The sequence below is a fragment of the Myxocyprinus asiaticus genome, chromosome 40 (assembly GCF_019703515.2).
Source record: "Myxocyprinus asiaticus isolate MX2 ecotype Aquarium Trade chromosome 40, UBuf_Myxa_2, whole genome shotgun sequence".
In the NCBI taxonomy this organism is placed as follows: Eukaryota; Metazoa; Chordata; class Actinopteri; order Cypriniformes; family Catostomidae; genus Myxocyprinus; species Myxocyprinus asiaticus.
Window position 1 is genome coordinate 18,993,956 of NC_059383.1, and position 13,711 is coordinate 19,007,666.

At 38.2% G+C, this 13,711-nt stretch overlaps 1 protein-coding gene across 2 annotated transcripts in view; it reads left to right on the forward strand.

Annotated features, from left to right (window-relative positions):
- Nucleotides 1–13,711, forward strand: part of LOC127430716 (pyruvate carboxylase, mitochondrial-like) — a 174,187-nt gene that overhangs the window by 143,033 nt on the left and 17,443 nt on the right. For both annotated transcript variants that reach the window (XM_051680705.1, XM_051680704.1), the window contains exons 11-16: nt 2,809–2,953; nt 3,977–4,066; nt 4,837–5,058; nt 6,835–6,991; nt 7,914–8,154; nt 8,441–8,690. In XM_051680705.1, the coding sequence (XP_051536665.1) occupies nt 2,809–2,953; nt 3,977–4,066; nt 4,837–5,058; nt 6,835–6,991; nt 7,914–8,154; nt 8,441–8,690 (1,105 nt within the window). The remainder of the gene's footprint in view (nt 1–2,808; nt 2,954–3,976; nt 4,067–4,836; nt 5,059–6,834; nt 6,992–7,913; nt 8,155–8,440; nt 8,691–13,711) is intronic.

Consider the following 13,711-nt stretch of genomic DNA (forward strand, 5'->3'; position numbering starts at 1 on the left):
ATAATTCCTTTACTTCTATTTGTGTATTTGATAGTTTTGATTAATTTATTATTTAAAAATAGTAATACAATTTGAAAGTAGTAATAATAAAGAATGAGTAGGTGTCCATGCATTTGATTGGAAGCAGAAAGAATTCTGCATCTTGGTTCTGCAGTCACAAGAATCTGGGTCAGACTGCTGGCAGATTAAGCTGAGTCTATTCCAACCCTCAATTCTAGGAAGAGGAGATGGACTCTGTGTCTGTTTTGCTTTATTTTCTTTTTTTCATCCTCAATCTCTCTAACTCTTTCTTTGCTTAAGGCATCTGCTAAACCCTCCATCAGGAATTAATGTGTGATGTGTAAGTATGTAGGTGGCAAGGGTGCAAAAGCAAAGCACTAAAACTATAGATTCTGTTAGTCTCTCACATCTGTGCCCCAACTCACTCTTCTCATAACGAAGCCCATTTCGTATTCTTGCTTTCATCTCTACTGACACCAGTTCGCTCCTGTACATATTTCGTTTTATCTCCACTCCTCCGTCGGAGTCCAATGTTGGCATTTGCGCTAATGGTTTCTGGAAATTTCTTAAATGTTTATGCCGATGGTTAGTTTCAGCTTAGAGAGCTGCAGGATCACATGTAGCAGACTACACACAACATGGAGGATTTTAAATGTATTGCATGTCAACTTTGAATATGTAGTAATTTGTTTGTGCTGAAACAGTGAGAAGAGCTTCTTTAGTGACCCGAACGAAATGTGCACACACTTGCAGGCTGGGTTTGATAGTGATGGAAAGGCATATCGAGTGTTTAGATAATGGTATTGATTGTAGAACTGCCTACCGAATGGCCCCATCAGCACTGTGTATGACCATTAGCACCTAAGCTCAGTGTGTGTGAGCGTAATCTTGGATTGGTCTTCCTCTTTGAAGAGCTGGCCGTTTCAATCACTTAGTCTCACGTAGTCAGACCTTTGCTACAAGACAAAAGAACTGGTCCATACTGAAGCATATTTTGGCCAAGAACAGCCTACTTTGACAGGACGAGCCATTTGACATGTATATTAAACGATCCATCACAGTTTGTTTTGTTTTTATGTGCCATTTAGGGACAGGTTTTTTTTGTGATGGATTATATAACAATAATAGAATGGTGTTGGGGAAAAAATTATGTCAGTAATGCCGCAGTTGTTCAGCATATAGTCATACAGAAACAAAAAAAAAAAAAAAATTGCTGAAAATTTATAGACACCCATGTTAACCTTGGTAAATTACCGAACAAAAGTAATCCACTACAAATTACTAATTATTTCTCTAAAACTGTAATCAATAGTATTGCGTGGAAGTTGACTGTATAGATATTAGTAGCATCAATGAGTCAATATTTTCCTAAACACATGTCATAACATAAAACAACATAATTAACATTCAACAGCAACTGAAACATAATTATAACTATAATAATTATAAAAGTTTTAATTACTTTTAAATAATATCTCCCCCAAACAGTCACCAAAACCTGCACAGATGTATCTAGTTAATTATTCAAAGACAACAGCCAACTGCAAGTCCCCAAACATAAACAACATCAGACATTACAGGATATTCCTGGTAAGGACTATAATTCGATGTAGTTTTAGCACCTGGTATTCATTTAAATAAATGAATGTGCCATTTTGCCCTTTACACTAAGAAAAATGAAAAAATGCAGATGTAGGATCGGTCTACCACTGATCTACACAAGCCCCAGACCATGAATGAAAGTGGATGGGAGCATGCTGTCTAGTTGTCACTGCCATTCTGTGTTGTTTGTAGATGCGTGTAGTACCATGAGGAGATGTTCTGTTATACACAAGTCCAGATGTTTCTGCAAATAGTAACGTGATATGACTTACGTGGTAGTCGTAGAATGACCATATACTGTTTGCACAATGTTATGAAGCTAAACTTTGTGCACAGTATCATCAAGCTTATCAAGTAAAATAACGAAGTTTAACATTCTATGTGTGTTTCATGTTATTCTTCTTTCAAGAGGGAAATTTGTCTTAATTCAGTCATAAAGTCAAATATTGCCTTGTATCCTATTATTGGGGATGAGTAAATAACTTTTACCCTTACCTCTTCAAGTCACACAATGTCTAATGCCATATGCTGCTTTAAAATCGGTATAAAACACAGGACATATTGTGCTTGCGGAACATTGTCGAATGCAGGCACAAACAATAAAAGACTAGCAAACGATTTAATAGACACATAAAAAAAAATACATAAGCACATGCAGTTGAACCAATACAGTGTTCCAGAAGTATCTGAATACAGCTGCCTCATCAAAGGAATGTGTGAACTTTGAAGATAATGACAAGTGTATAGCCTGCCCCTCTTTCTGTGCTGGTGGTGCGGAAGCAGATTTTAATCACTTTAGTTATATTATGTCAACATTTGAACTGTGTAAGCAGACTAGACATACTGTAACTAACTAGTCAGTCACTGTGATTTTGACAATCTTTGAAGCTGATCTGGTATAAATTGGCCACATTGTCTGCAGAATGTTGTTGTGATGACGTCACAACCAGCCCAGTTTGCGCAAGACTGCGTTAGACTGATTTAAAAATTCCTGTATGCCCTTACTTGCAGAAGTTGCATAAAGCCAGTCAATAAGATTAAAGCTTTCTGCACTGAGAAACTGCTGTCTAGTTTTGTGTTCAATATGCATATGGTCAGTGAATGGACTGTGGGTGGTCTGTGGATGTGCCGTCTAAGGCTAAGGCTGTCGACTTTTAATTATAGTAAAAAACCTATGTATGTATTTCTTCTTTTTTCTCTCCATAGACTAACATTCCCTTCCTCCAGAACGTGTTGAATAATAATCAGTTCCTGAATGGGACAGTAGACACTCAGTTCATTGACGAGAATCCAGATCTCTTCAACCTCAAACCGGTGCAGAACAGAGCCCAAAAACTGCTTCACTACCTGGGTAACACTTTATTGAATTAATTATTCGATACATGATTCAATGAACAGAATGATTCAACCGAAATCACGAAAAGGTGTTTTTAATTAATTTAATTAATTAGTCATCCTATTACAGAAATGCTAACTAAATGTTTCCATAATGATGTATTTAATATCAATACAATTAATGTGGAGAAAATTCTGAACTTTACATCTCGACCAAACTTTCTACCACAAACATACTGTACAGTGGCCTCAAAATTTTTTGCGGCACACCTAAAATGTACAAATTTCTTTGCATTTGATAACAATATATCAAACCTATTGCCATTTGTAAACTTACTATGCTAGACCTTTTCTACATAACTAACATTTTTGCAATTATTTTTCATCAAGGTAATTTATATTGGATGTATAAAGTTCCCCTCAAGTTCACTCGGCTTACCTAGAAGAGGTACCACAGGTGTGGTAGGGGCAAAAGCTTAGGCATATATATTGTTTTATCATTTAAAACAACATTTTAATTATAAATTCCTTTGCTTGAAAAGTGTTTATGCTAATTGTTTAAAATTATACAATTAAAAATGAATGGCATCTGTTTTGATATTTGTTATGTAATCCATTAACGTTCATACATTTTTGGGTGCCTAAAGTGTCCAAATACTTTTTGGGGCTGTACTATATATTATAGTTCACATATGCATACTCGATACTGTATTTGTGCTATTAGTTTTAGAAACATCGGATATGATAAACAGTAAGGATCTATGGTCTGATGTTTCTAATTTAGTCCAAATGTAGCCAGTGCCACTTACAATTTGAGTAGAAATCATTAAGATCTTCACTTTCCACTGTCAGTGCTTTTTCTCAGTACTCTTATACCAAGTTTTCAGGTCAAGTTATGCCAAAAGACAAAACCTTTAAAATTATGTGTGCTGCACAGAATTCACCCTACTTGACCATCCACTCTGTGTATTACATCAGCAGAGGTGGATTTGAAGCTGTCTTGACTATTTGTGTGTGATGGTTTGTGCTCTTCATTCAGGGCATGTTATGGTGAATGGTCCAACTACTCCGATACCTGTCAAGGCTAAGCCTTCCTCCATCGATCCGGTCATCCCACCAGTTCCTCTCGGTACGCCTCATACACACCCTTTTACCTTATCTTATGCATTCACTCTGTCAGTTTCTCACACTTACCAGTTCAGTGATGGCATCTGTTACTCTTGGTTGCCTTGAGATTTTATTGATTAACTACTGCTGTCTCTATCTAAAAGTAGAAACACTACTAACTTCACTAAATTTTTCCGTAGGGTGACAGTAGCTTTTCCAGCAACAAGTGACTATTTCCATTGTAACAACTTTTTGAAAAAGGTAGCTTGACTTTAGTTGAACTACTTTGAATTAGCAGTAGCTTGTAGCTTGGGAAGCTACAGCATCAAAGCAGCTTCTCCAACACTGTGCACTGCAGAATGATGTAGGTAAGAATTCTCCCCTTAATAAAGAAGGCATGAGGTAGAGTTATGCTTATTTCCCATACAAGCCAGCCATAAATCAACCCCCCCCCCCAGCCTTACCTCTGACACTGTTATGAATCTAGAGAGGAAGATAATATTAGGGTGTGTGTTTATAAAAGAATCACGCAGCCCCCTTTCCCTCCACGATTGTTTGCCTTCACTCTTTACCTCCACCCTGTAAGGCTTTGATTTGTTTAAGAGCATGTGGGCGAAGAGCAGAAAAACCAATTCCCTAGCACTGAAAAACTACTATTTCATCTATTAAGATGTGTTTGTGTCTGGATGTGAATAATATGGATGTGTTAGTGGTTTTGTAGTCCTTCTCAGCATGGTGTTTGTAATAATCTCTGTGCTATTATTTGGTTGTGTATGTGTGTGTGCTCTGCAGGTGAGCCACCAGTGGGTTTCAGGGATGTGTTGCTGAGAGAGGGTCCAGATGGTTTTGCGAAGGCGGTGCGTGCCCACCAGGGTCTGCTGCTTATGGACACCACATTCAGAGACGCCCACCAGTCCCTCTTGGCCACTCGTGTACGCACTCACGACCTCAAGCGCATCGCGCCGTTTGTGGCTCACAGCTTCAGCAACCTCTTCAGCGTGGAAAACTGGGGAGGTTTGGCACTAGTTCAATACTATTGTTTGCTTTCCCTCTCACGATTTCTTTCTCTCTCCTTCCCTCCCTGCCTCCTTATTGCCTTTCACGTGTATTCTTGCAGCTAGACCCAGACTACTATTCTCCTGCTTGACTAACATTTCTTTTTCCAACTGAAAAGGGGTAGTTGACAAATGGACATTAAACTTTTATTTGCACTGTATAGGATTCAAAAGCATATGTTTTAGATACTATAAATAGTCACCATGTCTTCTAAATGAATAGTTCACCCAAAAAAGAAAATTCTGTCATAATTTACTCCACCTCATGTCCATCCAAACCTGTATGACTTCCTTTCTTTATTATGCGGAACACAAAAGGAAAACTTCTGAAAACTATCTCAGTCTGTTTATTCATTAGAGTGGCAGCTGACTCCCTTAACAGCTTAAGAATCACCCAAAAATATTATTATAGTAGTCCATCCGTCTTATGCGTCATATTCCAAGCCTTCTGAAGGCATACACAAGATTTTGGTAAGAAAAAGCCAGAAATGACAAATGAATTTTTTTTAAAGTATTAATTTTTTTTTGTGTAGTTCCAGACGACGTCATGAAAATGTAATTCACAATACTTGAATTATGATTTAAAAAATGCTACTTTAATTAGTTTTAGATTGAGTTTTGCATTTCACAACAAAGGAGGTATCACCCTGGGATGCTTTTTAAACAGTATTGATGGAGTTCCCATCTATATGCTGGGCACTTAGTGGCTGCTTTTCTTAATTATTCGGTCCAAGTCATCCATTTCAAAAACTTTTTTTTTTTTTTTTTAAATAAAATGTTAGTTTTAAATAAATTAACATGTTGGTATAATTATATTTTTGTCTACAAAACTAATTTCAAACATTTAAGCATACGCCTTCAGATCAAAAGATTATCATGAGAAACTTTTCAGGCAAGTGACCCCAAACTTTTGAATGGTAATGTACATAAATTCACTAATGAAAACAACCTTTGGAATCAACAAAACAGTCAAACTGCAGTACAGTAAAAATGGCACCTTTTAATGATTAAGTTGAAATTTTCTTTTTATTTTAGAGAGAGATTATGATAAGCAAAAACAACATCTTACAGACACTTTTCCTGAACTTAGGTCCCCAAATCAAATTGGGTCATAAAGGTGTGGCTGAAAAATTGTTGGAAAGTTTGGAGGCAATGTTAAAGGAGCTACAATAATTTTTATATGAATCATATCAAGTGTCATCTTTTTAGAGATTTTATTTTATTTTTTAGAAAAAAAATAAAAAATAATCAGAATTGCTGTTCAGCACAGGGGACAGGCTCTAATAAGGCTATTTCCATGTTCCGCTCAACATTGCATGATAAAATTGAGACGGAGAAAGTTAATAATTAATCATATAAAACACTTCATTTCATCTTAAAATTCCAGATGTACTTTCATATTTAAATATGCTTTATATCTTTTTTATAAAGGCACAGTGAAAACATGTCACGTCAACTGCCCATTTATTGAGTTGTGAAATTCCCATAAAGCCAGGGTCAAAGCCTTGCACCAGCCTTTCATAACAAAAGATCCAAAAGATTCACTCGGAATTCCACTTTTAATGAAATATGAATGTTATTTTGCTTTGAATTTACAGCAAAGGTCTTGTTTGTGTGTTGGTTTTTTTAGAATCAAAGTATGGAATTAGGATTCCAGTAGGATGATGCTCTGCATGCTTGATGATTTCCACTTACTTTGTCATCTCTCTCTCATGACTTTTTCCGTCTTTACCAGGAGCTACGTTTGATGTGGCGATGCGGTTCCTCTGTGAGTGCCCCTGGAAGAGGCTGCAAGAGTTGAGGGCTCTGATGCCAAACGTACCTTTCCAGATGCTCCTGAGAGGTGCCAATGCCGTTGGATACACCAACTATCCTGACAATGCTGTCTACAAGTCAGTTATGTGCTGTCTTGCACTCAAACCTGTTAACAGTCATAGTGAATTTTACGGTCTGTTTAGAGATGGGAATCAGAATGATTCTGGTTCCAGTTCCACTTAACAATTTTTTTTTTAGTACTTTAAGTATTTAAGTGTGACACCTCAAGTATGCATGCAAACATTACAGGTCTCGGTTCATTTCCTGTTGAAGATGACAAAAGTAATGACTTGCTGTTCAGTGAGTAAATCAATGTGGTTCAGTGAGTCAAGAACCTCTCAGAATGATTCAGTGTGCAAGCGAGTCATTAGAGAGATTCAAACTGGTTACATTAGTTCAAGACTGATTCAGAAGTCATTCATTTGCGAATTGGATTGCACTGGCGGTGCTGAATAGCAGTGCAGGAAACACAAGTGTATTTCAGTATGGAGTTCCGTCCTTTCCAAAGGATCCCGAAACAGGAATTAAACCAACCATCATGAAAATCATTCTGTTATACATTATTTTTGATAAATGGGTTTCTTGATTTCTAAGCCAAAGTCTTTTGCCTGGGTAGCATCTTTATTAGCTTTATTCTTCCCCTTGGTTTCTCGCTGTCACAGACTCTGGCCTTAAGCACCATTCAGATGGCTTTTAATTCATACAGAAATGTGAAGCTGGGGAGCATTTCTGTTAATTTAATGGCTTTACTGAGGCAAAGCTCATTTTTCAGACCTTCCGTATAATGGTTGCCACCAATATGAACATTTCCATCACCATCAAAAATAAAACATAAACTGTATGCAATAACTTTAATGGGCCCTGAAATTTTTGCTAAAGTAAAATGCCAAAGCTAACAGGAATGTTACAAAGGCATATATCATCTAACTCCTCATAAAAGTATATACAAAGCTCTGTACTTTATTGTCACACATATCATTTACTCTCTGTTTTTGTTAGGTTCTGTGAGGTGGCTAAAGAGAACGGGATGGACATCTTCCGTGTTTTTGACTCATTGAACTATGTTCCTAACATGCTCTTGGGGATGGATGCAGCAGGAGCAGCCGGTGGAGTGGTAGAGGCGGCCATCTCATACACTGGAGACGTCTCTGACCCCACAAGACAGAAATACTCCTTAGACTACTATCTTAAAGTAGCAGATGAGCTGGTTAAGGCTGGAACACACATTCTTTGTATCAAGGTGTTGTTATTTGTTAGTGTTTTAGCCATTTGTCTGTTTGTTAGGCTGCATTCACATTTGGTGGTGTGCACCCCAGTTCAGAAAACCTCTTTCACATCAAACTTTGATGGCAAATTGACTCTCACCCTCAACCTCACTCTCGCTCAATTTTTTATTCTCAAATACTGCTCCCACTCTGCCTTCACCCACACATAAAACATCACTGTCTCTGTGGTACTCTTGTTTGTTTCTAATGCATTCTCTCTTGGTTTTTCTCTCTTTCTCCCTATGTCTCTCTGCTCCTCAGGACATGGCTGGTCTCCTGAAGCCTGACTCCGGCCAATTACTGGTCAGAGCGTTGAGGGACCGCTTCCCTGATGTGCCGATCCACGTGCACACTCATGACACCGCAGGGGCCGGAGTGGCCGCCATGCTGGCATGTGCAGAGGCTGGAGCTGACATTGTGGACGTGGCGGTTGACTCCATGGCAGGAATGACGTCCCAACCCAGCATGGGTGCCATTGTGGCATGTGCCAAAGGCACCAAACTCAGTACTGGTGAGGGCTCAGAAGCACAGAGCACGTGTCCCCACAGATTTTGAATGCAAATTCCAAAATGATATTTTGTATTTTTGATCATTAAAAGAATATATACCTCCTTCAATACAAGTTAAGCTCAGTCGACAGCAATTGTAGCAAAATGTTGATTACTACAAAAATTAATATTGACTCATCCTTCCTTCAAAAAAAACAAAAAAACAACAAATTCGATGTTACAGTGAGGCACTTACAATGAAAGTGAATGTGGCCCATTTTTGTAAGGTTTGAAGACAGAAATGTGAAGCTTATAATTTTATAAAAGCACTTTCATTAATTCTTCTTTTAAAACTTGTGTATTATTTAAGCTGTAAAGTTGCTTATATCATCGTTTCAGGATACTGTGTTTTGCGCATTACGTCCTCATGGTAACAAAGTTGTAAAATTGGATGAAACTTTACATTACACATACATTTATGCTACATATATTTATGTCTTGTGGCTATACTTTTGAAACGGTGAGTATTTTAATGTTTACGATTCACCCTATTTACTTCCATTGAAAGTGCCTGACTGAAACCCAGATTTTTGCTTTTTTTTAAAGAAGAGGAGGCACAAGTCGAAATTAATTTTTGTGTTAATCAACATTAGACCACAAATGCTGTCAACTGAGCTTAACTTGTATTGAACCCGAAATATTTCTTGAAAGGGATAGTTTAGCCAATTTACCCATTTGTTAACATTAGTAAATGGATTAGGGATCATGAACAAATAATGTACAATACATATTTTACAGTATTTATTCTTCTTTGTTAAAGGAATAATTCACCAAAAAATTTAAATTCTCTCATCATTTACTCACCATCATGCCATCCCAGATGTGTATGATTTTCTTACTTCTGCACAACACAAGTTATGATTTTTAGAAGAATATCTCAGCTTTGTAGGTCCTCACAATGCAAGTGAATAGGTGCCAAAATTTTGACGCTCCAAAAAGCACATAAAGGCATCATAAAAGTAATCCATTAGACTCTAGTGTTTTAATCCACATTTTCAGAAGTGATCTGATAGGTGTGGGTGAGAAACAGATCAAAATTTAAGTCATTTCTTTGCTAGAAATTCTTCTCTCTGCCCAGTTGGGGGTGATATGCACGAAGAATGTGAATCACCAAAAACACAAGAAGAAGAATGTGAAAGTGAACGTTAAAGCGGAGATTGACTGAGCAGGGAGGCGAATTTATAGTAAAAAATACTTAAATATTGATCTGTTTCTCACCCACACCTATCATTTCACTTCGTAAGACATTGATTTAACCACTGGATTCTCATGGATTACTTTTATGGTGATTATTGGAGCTTCAAAATTTTGACACCTATTCACTTGCATTGAATGGGCCAACAGAGCTGAAATATTCTTCTAAAAATCTTTTGTGTTCAGCAGATAAAAGAAAGTCATTCACATCTGGGATGGCATGAGCGTGAGTAAATCATGAGAGAATTTTCATTTTTTGGTGAACTATCCCTTTAGTTAATAAAAATACACTATATTGCCAAAAGTATTCGCTCACCCATCCAAATAATTGAATTCAGGTGTTCCAATCACTTCCATGGCCACAGGTGTATAAAATGAAGCACCTAGGCATGCAGACTGCTTCTACAAACATTTGTGAAAGAATGGGCCGCTCTCAGGAGCTCAGTGAATTCCAGTGTGGTACTGTGATAGGATGCCACCTGTGCAACAAGTCCAGTCGTGAAATTTCCTCGCTACTAAATATTCCACAGTCAACTGTCAGTGGTATTATAACAAAGTGGAAGCGATTGGGAATGACAGCAACTCAACCACGAAGTGGTAGGCCACGTAAAATGACAGAGCGGGGTCAGCGGATGCTGAGGCGCATAGTGCGCAGAGGTCGCCAACTTTCTGCAGAGTCAATCGCTACAGACCTCCAAAGTTCATGTGGCCTTCAGATTAGCTCAAGAACAGTGCGTAGAGCGCTTCATGGAATGGGTTTCCATGGCTAAGCAGCTGCATCCAAGCCATACATCACCAAGTGCAATGCAAAGCGTCAGATGCAGTGGTGTAAAGCACGCCGCCACTAGACTCTAGAGCAGTGGAGACGCGTTCTCTGGAGTGACGAATCACGCTTCTCCATCTGGCAATCTGATGGACGAGTCTGGGTTTGGCGGTTGCCAGGAGAACGGTACTTGTCTGACTGCATTGTGCCAACTGTGAAGTTTGGTGGAGGAGGGATTATGGTGTGGGGTTGTTTTTCAGGAGCTGGGCTTGGCCCCTTAGTTCCAGTGAAAGGAACTCTGAATGCTTCAGCATACCAAGAGATTTTGGACAATTCCATGCTCCCAACTTTGTGGGAACAGTTTGGGGATGGCCCCTTCCTGTTCCAACATGACTGCGCACCAGTTCACAAAGCAAGGTCCATAAAGACATGGATGAGCGAGTTTGGTGTGGAAGAACTTGACTGTCCTGCACAGAGTCCTGACCTCAACCCGATAGAGCACCTTTGGGATGAATTTGAGCGAAGACTGTGAGCCAGGCCTTCTCGTCCAACATCAGTGTCTGACCTCACAAATGCGCTTCTGGAAGAATGGTCAAAAATTCCCATAAACACACTCCTAAACCTTGTGGAAAGGGTGGGCCGACGTCATATTAAACCCTATGGATTAAGAATGGGATTTCACTTAAGTTCATATGCGTCTAAAGGCAGGTGAGCGAATACTTTTGGCAATATAGTGTACAATTTTTTATTGTTAGTTTGTGTTAGTTCATAGTGCATTAACTATTGTTCACATAACATATCATTTTGAACTTTTGATTTTAAATTAAAATTGTGATTTTTAAAATAAAATTAACATTAACCAATATTAATAAATGCTGTAAAAGTATTATTCATTGGTAGTTCATGTTAACTAATATTGTTAACTAGTTTTAACAATTGGAGCCTTATTTTAAAGTGTTACCAGATTTTGTCATCATTAACTCACCCTAATGTTGTTCCAAACCTGTATGTCCTTCCTTATTCCATGAAACCCTAAATGAGATGTTAGGCAGAATGACAGCCTGAGTCACCATTCACATTCATTGTATGGAAAAAATATACAATGAAAATTAATTATGACTGAGACTGTCAGTCCATAACATTTTGCCTAACATCTCCTTTTGTGTTACACTGAAGAAAGTAAGTCGTACAGATTTGGAACAGCATGATTGTATGATATGACTGCAAGAATTTTTTATTTTTGGTGAACTTTATCTCAACGTTCATAAAGGTTAAGTCAGGATTTGAACCTGGGTACACTTGCACGCTAAATGACAACTACACCACTAGACTTGCATGTCCTACACTTATTCATCAATTACTGAGTTCTTAAAATGTGGTCATGTCTACCACCTAGGGCTTAAAGTAAGCCAGGTTTTCCATTGGGTGTCCCCTTCCAAATAAATAGGTGCCCTTTTGAGGGCTGTCAATCAAACTGTGTCTCATTAAACCAAGCAGGACGCCCAACAGAGCTGATTAATGGCAAAAGGTTTTAATGAAATGTAATGCAACATGCACGCAAGCAGTCTTAAGGGTGATTAATTGCTTGTTTTGTCTTCTGTTGTTTTCTGTGCAAATGAAATAGTCTCTTGATTTTTTTTTTTTTTTTTTCACCTCCCTTTATGTTCCTTGTTACAGCCCCATCACTCATATTTCAGGTCATGCATTAAAAAGAACAGTATAAATATATAACTCTTCCGCCATGGAAATATTTTCATGTCTTTATGGATAAGAACAATTACCCCCCAATCTTCAGTGCTCACTGCCTCCTAAAATGCTCTTCAATGTGTTTAATATTCACACACACTTGTAACTGTTTGTTCAACTGCAACATTACATGCAAATGCTCCCACACTTTAATTTCTTCATCTTTTTTTCCACTCCTTCATAATCCAGGGGTGAATGAGGTCATGGAAAGTCTGCTAAAGGTGAAGAAAAGCAAACAGAGCAGGGCTGAAGTGGTATTGAAAGAAATTGCAAAATAATACTATAGTTTGGACAAGTCACAGATAGGTTGGTAAGGAGGAGAACTGAGAGAAAATGACAGTGGGCAGAATGAAAAGAGTGGAGAGAGGGGTCAAAGTGGACAGACATCATTTGGATGTTGGTGGCTGGTCTCTTGACCTTTGCTTAATTGTGACATTACTGTGGCTGCTGGTGCTTAACCTGGGCTGATGAATCCTGTGGCCAGGTGCCTACTCACACAAGTGTGTGTCTGTGTGTGTGGCCAAAGACACAGGGCTGCAGTGTGGTCACTGTTACCAGTCACGGGTCAGTGCGTCATCTGCTGCTATATTGCCAAATGCATGAAGATCATAAGGATTACAGTACCTCTCAGACACACTGTTAATTTTAATTCGTTGGCCCCAAAAAAAGTGCACTTGTGGACACAAGTCACCTTTTGAAAATGTCTGAAAATATCATTGCATTAGATACAAATGATTCAAACCCTTTATCAGAATTAACTTCAGTTTTCTGAACCATTTTTGCAATGACTTTTAACAAGCTGCTCCCAAGGTGATTAAAGTGTATAAAGTCTGTTTCTTTTAAGTTCTAAACTTGTTGTGAAACGTTTTGCTTAAAGTGTGTATATGCTATATTTCTTTAAAATAAATGGCATTTGGCTTGATATTTATTTATATAATGTAAGGAAATTCACACATTTTCGAACATAAGTATGAAACATGACTCACGTATCCAAATAACTTTTTGGGGCCACTTTATAGGCTGTGTAAGCCAACAAAGCAGTTTTATACCCAAGGCATGCAAATTAAGCCAGCAAACAAAAAACTAATGCAATACAGAGATGTGAGCTGGGGCACTTGCTTGCCAGAAAGCCTTGGATGGTGTTTCTGTGAAAGGCCATCCTTTATGTAGATGTGCAACATCCCTCCCCTCGAGGTCCTCATGGCGTGGGTGTGACACATCACACACATGATGAGGAGGTGTTTGACGCTTTGATTCAATTTGTTTATTCCCCCAAGATTC